The 6,573-nt window shown below is 44.8% G+C and overlaps 1 protein-coding gene across 3 annotated transcripts in view; it reads right to left on the reverse strand.

Annotated features, from left to right (window-relative positions):
* Nucleotides 1-5,513, reverse strand: part of gatb (glutamyl-tRNA(Gln) amidotransferase, subunit B) — a 28,003-nt gene extending 22,490 nt beyond the window's left edge. For 2 of the 3 annotated variants that reach the window (XM_055646770.1, XM_055646754.1), the window contains exons 1-3: nt 5,378-5,513; nt 2,209-2,353; nt 422-535 (exon numbers count right to left, since the gene is read on the reverse strand). In XM_055646770.1, coding sequence (XP_055502745.1) covers nt 422-535; nt 2,209-2,353; nt 5,378-5,481 — 363 coding nt within the window. In that variant the 5' untranslated portion in view covers nt 5,482-5,513. The remainder of the gene's footprint in view (nt 1-421; nt 536-2,208; nt 2,354-5,377) is intronic. The other variant, XM_055646762.1, reaches the window with a different exon arrangement.
* Nucleotides 5,514-6,573: the final 1,060 nt, after the last annotated feature.

Consider the following 6,573-nt stretch of genomic DNA (forward strand, 5'->3'; position numbering starts at 1 on the left):
TTGTAGTGTATGTGAAATTTAGACGTCCACGTCTGATATTTGACAATTTCAGTTTCAGAAAAACACAAGAATGTATGGTTTTTGATGAATGCATTTCCTAGAACCTATGTCGTGTGCATTTTGCTGAATTGGCAAAGACCATATTATCCAGAGGGTGTGCATTCGTATTATGCATTAAATTAAAAATACTCTTTGAGAAAATATATGCAATTCAATAAAAGCCTGTTGGCATTTAGAGCCAGGTTCAGTTTCTATTGTAAATTTAAATGTTCTGTAACAAGTATGCTGCTGCACTTCTGTCAGCCGAGTTTAGCAACTAACAACAATATTCTATTTGAGTGAAATTATTCATTTAAAATGAAATAAATCAAAAAAAATGATCCACTTAATCCAAGAGAATTGAAATAATGCACATGCTTACCGGCAGGTCAGCGTAGAAGTAGTGTTTTCTGTCAAAGGTGGATTTCTTATTGATAGTACAGTTTACAGCTAAGGCTGTCTTCACAGCTCCTTCTACACAATGCTTATTTAGAACCTTTTGAGAATGAAGAAATATAATTATGATTTTCTTAAGTAAGCTGCAATTCATAACACGTTTTGCATCAAATGATTGATAATAGTTTAAGAAACAAATGTAATTACCATCATTAACTAAATAACTATTCTGGTCGATGCTGAGTTAACACAAGAACGAGAAAAATAAAGGGGTCATAACTTGCTTTGTCAGTCAATAAGATGACACCTGGTCTCTCTTCCAACCCATTTCCCTGCCTCATCTCCATATCCCAAGACTCCACTCATATCTATTTTTGTTATAGGTGCAATCATTGACTGAGACTCCACAATTAAAAGATAGCGAATTCATCATCCTGAGTAAGGAAATGTCCCCTCATTTCAGATCTAAATACCTTGTCCTCTATTTTGAGATTGTGGGACTAATAGTCTCCTTATCCAGAGGAAACATCCTCCCGGCAGTTACGAGGGTGTTGCCAGGACTAGAGTGTCTGAGCCATAGGGAGAGGTTGAGTAAGCTGGGACTCTATTCCTTGGAGTGCATGAGGATAAGGGGTGATCTTATAGAGGTGTTTTAAACCGGGAGAGGAATCAAACTATCAGTGACTGCTTGGAGTTCCAATTCAGGTATCACTCACTCATAGCCAAACCTCAGTGAAACCACAGTTTATTTCTCACTGAGGACTAATTCAAGGTGGTTAAAAGGACACAAAATGCTGGAGTAACTCAGAGGTCAGGCAGGAGCTCGAGAGAACATGAATGTGAAAGTCCGGCAAAAGGTATAGAAGTGCGAAAACACACACGTCCAGAAGAGTTTCGACCCGAAACATTGCCTATTTTCTTCGCTCGATAGATGCGACTTCACCTGCTGAGTTTCTCCAGCATTTTTGTCTACCTCCAGATTCAGGGACAGTTTCTTCGCAGCTATAATCAAACAACTGAACCATCCTACCAACAACTAGAGGGCAGTCCTGAGCTACTATCTATCACATTGGATTCCATCAGACTATCTTTGATCAGATTTTACTGGACTTTATCTTGCAATAAACATTATTCAAGTTATTCCCTTTATCATGTACACTATGGATGGCTCGATTGTAATCATGCATTGCCCTTCCACTGACTGGATAGTACGCAACAAAAGATGTTCACTGTATCTCAGTACACGTGACAATAAATTCAACTCAACTCAACTACCCGAGTTAGTCCAGCACTTTGTATCCTTTTCTATATTAACCAGCAACTGCAGTTCTTTGTTTTTACATGGTGGTTAAACGTTTTACTGGATCCTTGCATACACACTACAGAATGTCAATGTTCAGTGCTCTTACAAACTACAGGTTTCTTGTCATTCCAATATTGTTCACGTGTCAATTTGACGAGCACCACAATATATATATTCATCTTACTATACAGTTCATTTTAGTTTTGACATAATATAATTGACCTATTCCTTATAAAATTTCCTTTCTCAATAAAGAGATTTTCTTATTCAGATAATATTACGAGGTAAGTAGCCTAATATTTCATTGTATTCAAAAGTAACAAGCCCGACAAATATAAGAACAATTGACTATTTATAACAAATATCTTACATAAATAAGAGGTTTTGTGCAGGAATTCTGTCCAAAGAAGATAATACGAAGTGCTATTATGTTCAACTTAATTAGTATGAAAAAAATTAGCAATACTTACTGGTAACGTGCCTGGAAGTGAAGCATCTAAATATGATACCAATGAATTTGGAGGTGCTGAAAATTGCACATGTGACCCAGAGAAAAGTTTGGAGTTGCAACATAGCTGAGCATGAACTTCCAATCCCACAACTCCCTCCCATCTGCTAAAAGAAAAGCAGTTTGAAATAATGCACAAGGAAGAAACAAGAACAATAATCAAAATTACAATTCGTTATATACACAATTACAAGAAATCCATCCCTTCAAAATTAAATCTCCAAATTATAAGTAGATGTTCATACAACATTTGTATTTGTCATGTTGTTTATGAAAAGAAAATATTTTAAATTAATTTATGCAAATAGCATTAAGAATGTAAACATTTAACCATTAGGTCAATTGAAAATGTATTTAATGCATTTACTGTACTATATAAACCTAATTTCACTTGTGGTAAACTGAATATAGTTATCTACAAATTGCCCCTTATCCGCAGCCAGGAAAGAAAAGGTGTGTGGTTCTTTTAAGAAGAAAACAAGCTGACTGTAGGAAATTATACACTTAAAACAATGTGCTCTCTATTTATTTGGTAACCTTTCTCTGACTACGGTAAGTTTGCTCAAATAGGCCAACATTTGTGTGCTAATTTGAATGTTCTTGCTATGCTAGAAATACTAGAAAAAAAAAACTACAGCATCTCCAGATTCTCCTCCTCAGTAACAGTTGTAATCAGCAAGTCATCTTGATTGCTCAAAGCTGCATTTTTGTAGATTTCTGCTGATTGCTAATTTATCACGGACTGTCAATGCATCCAAAGGACAAATTAAATCAATTTTATTCTTCACAGAGCTAACAATGAACTATTGTACATTTTCCTTGATCGGCATCCTCTTTGATGTCTCGTTTTCACACCTGTGTGTCTCCCTCTCCCCTGACTCTCAGTCTGATGGAAGGGTCTGGACCCGAAATATCACCCGTTCATTCCTTCTATGCAGAGATGCTGCCTGTCCCGCTGATTTACTCCAGCAAGTTGTGTCCATGGCCAGTCAGACACACTGCATGCCACCAATCAGCTGGATATGACATAGAAACATAGAAATTAGGTGCAGGAGTAGGCCATTCGGCCCTTCGAGCCTGCACCGCCATTTAATATAATCATGGCTGATCATCCAACTCAGTATCCCGTACCTGCCTTCTCTCCATACCCTCTGATCCCCTTGGCCACAAGGGCCACATCTAACTCCCTCTTAAATATAGCCAATGAACTGGCCTCAACGACCCTCTGTGGCAGAGAGTTCCAGAGATTCACCACTCTCTGTGTGAAAAAAGTTCTCCTCATCTCGGTTTTAAAGGATTTCCCCCTTATCCTTAAGCTGTGACCCCTTGTCCTGGACTTCCCCAACATCGGGAACAATCTTCCTGCATCTAGCCTGTCCAACCCCTTAAGAATTTTATAAGTTTCTATAAGATCCCCTCTCTCAATCTCCTAAATTCTAGAAAGCATAAACCAAGTCTATCCAGTCTTTCTTCATAAGACAGTCCTGACATCCCAGGAATCAGTCTGGTGACCCTTCTCTGCACTCCCTCTATGGCAATAATGTCCTTCCTCAGATTTGGAGACCAAAACTGCACGCAATACTCCAGGTGTGGTCTCACCAAGACCCTATACAACTGCAGTAGAACCTCCCTGCTCCTATACTCAAATCCTCTTGCTATGAAAGCCAACATGCCATTCGCTTTCTTTACTGCCTGCTGCACCTGCATGCCTACCTTCAATGACTGGTGTACCATGACACCCAGGTCTCGCTGCATCTCCCCCTTTCCCAATCGGCTACCATTCAGATAATAATCTGCTTTCCTGTGTTTGCCACCAAAATGGATAACCTCACATTTATCCACATTAAACTGCATCTGCCAAACATTTGCCCACTCACCCAGCCTATCCAAGTCACCTTGCAGTCTCCTAGCATCCTCCTCACAACTAACACTGCCCCCCAGCTTAGTGTCATCCGCAAACTTGGAGATATTGCCTTCAATTCCCTCATCCAGATCATTAATATATATTGTAAATAGCTGGGGTCCCAGTACTGAGCCTTGCGGTACCCCACTAGTCACTGCCTGCCATTGTGAAAAGGACCCGTTTACTCCTACTCTTTACTTCCTGTTTGCCAGTCAGTTCTCTATCCACATCAATACTGAACCCCCAATGCCATGTGGGTTAGTGGCGGCGCCTAACGGCAGCGGCTCGACTACAGTCGTCTGTCTTTTTTTATTTTTGTCTTGTTAAATGTATGTCTTTGAGTCAGTTTTTTTTATTATTATTTTTTAGCTGGGTATATGTGGGGGGTGGGGCGGCTGTGGGGAAACCGTTTGAATCTCTTCCCTGTGCGGGGACCCAACTATTCCGTCGGGTCTCGGATGTCGTTGGGCCTAACAGCGTGGAGCTGGCGGGGACCTCTGGCCGGGACTAACGTGAGGGCTCCAGTTACAGAGCCTGTGGAACTGACATGGCGGAGCTGGCCAACTTCGGAGCGGGGAGAGCTGTGGTGGCGCGCGGCTGCGACCCGACTTTTGGAGTTTGGAGGCACCGGCTGCAGACCCGGTGGACGGGAACATCGGGAGCTCACAGGTCCCTGGTGGGAGACCGCTTTTTCCGAGCTCCGCAACGGCGACTTCTCCCGCTGGAATCGCGGGTTTGAAGGACATGGAGACGGGGTCTAACATCGACCCGCGCGGCTTAAACGGCCTCAGGACTTACCATCGCCCGTCGGGGGCTTTAACATCGGAGCCCCAGTTCGCCTCGACGCTGCAGTTGGACTTCCATCACAGTGAGGAGATGTTGGAGACTCACTGTGATGGATCTTTATGTAAAACTGTGTTAAGTGTGGGTCTGGGATTGTGTGTAAACTGTAGAAATGATATTTCGTTCAAACCTAGGTTTGAATGACAATAAATAAATTGCATTCTATTCTCTATTGTATGGTTTCTGCTGATGTTGCAATTGCTAGTTTATCACAGACTGTCAATATCACACGGCGACCAGTTGCCATGTTTGTGTCCTCGCCGTGAGCGGGAGGGAGGTTGGCGGGGACGAGCACGAGCACGAGCACGAGCAGACAGCGCCGGTCGGCGGCGTCACTGACCCAGGGGGGGGGCGGTGGGGGGGAGGGGTGCGCGCGTGACGTCACCTGCTGCCGTCTCGCCCTCCGGCCGTTGGGCGCGCGCACCGCCTCACGACCGTTAAACGGCCCAGTGTCCCCGCGCACCGGCCGCTCGCCCGCAGCGCCATCATCGCGCGTCACCCTGTGGGCGGGGCCGGGCCCGGGGACGCGGGGCCGCATGGGATGTGTAGTCCCGAGCCGGCGCAGTACAGATCAATGATCCCATAGTTGTTGGGGGGGGGGAGAACTGCAGATGTGTAGGAGGGAACTGACCCCATGGATCTTTGGTACAGATCTGCAGGAGGTAACTATAGGAATGTATGTGTGTACAGATGTGTTGGAGGGAACTGCAGATGTGTTGGGGGAAGAACTGCAGATGTGTTGGGGGAACTGCAGATGTGTTAGGGGGAAGAACTGCAGATGTGTTGGGGGGAAAGAACTGCAGATGTGTTGGGGGGGACTGCAGATGTGTAGGAGGGAACTACAGATGTGTAGGGGAACTGGGGTAACTGCAGATGTGTAGGGGGAACTGCAGATGTGTTGGGGGGAAGAACTGCAGATGTGTTGGGGGGAAGAACTGCAGATGTGTTGGGGGAGAACTACAGTTGTGTAGGAGGGAACTGCAGATGTGTAGGAGGGAACTGCAGATGTGTGGGGAGAGAACTGCAGATGTGCTGGGGGGAACTGCAGATGTGTAGGGGGAACTGCAGATGTGTAGGAGGGGATGTGTAGGAGGGAATTGCAGATGTGTAGGGGGGGACTGCAGATGTGTAGGAGGGAACTGCAGATGTGTAGGGGGGGACTGCAGATGTGTAGGAGGGAACTGCAGATGTGTAGGGGGGAACTGCAGATGTGTTGGGGGAACTGCAGATGTGTTGGGGAGGGACTGCAGATGTGTAGGGGAGGAAGAACTGTAGATGTGTTGGGGGGAACTGCAGAGATGTGTGGGGGAACTGCAGATGTGTTGGGGGGGGACTGCAGATGTGTTGGAGGGAAACTGCAGATGAGTAGGAGGGAACTGCAGATGTGTAGGAGGGAATTGCAGATGTGTAGGAGGGGGAACTGCAGATGTGTACGAGGGAATTACAGATGTGTAGGAGGGACCTACAGATGTGTAGGAGGGAACTACAGATGTGTGGGGAGGGAATTGCAGATGTGTAGGAGGGAACTGCAGATGTGTAGGAGGGAACTGCAGATGTGTAGGAGGGAACTGCAGATGTGTA

The sequence above is a fragment of the Leucoraja erinacea genome, chromosome 1 (genome assembly GCF_028641065.1).
Source record: "Leucoraja erinacea ecotype New England chromosome 1, Leri_hhj_1, whole genome shotgun sequence".
NCBI classification, from domain to species: Eukaryota; Metazoa; Chordata; class Chondrichthyes; order Rajiformes; family Rajidae; genus Leucoraja; species Leucoraja erinaceus.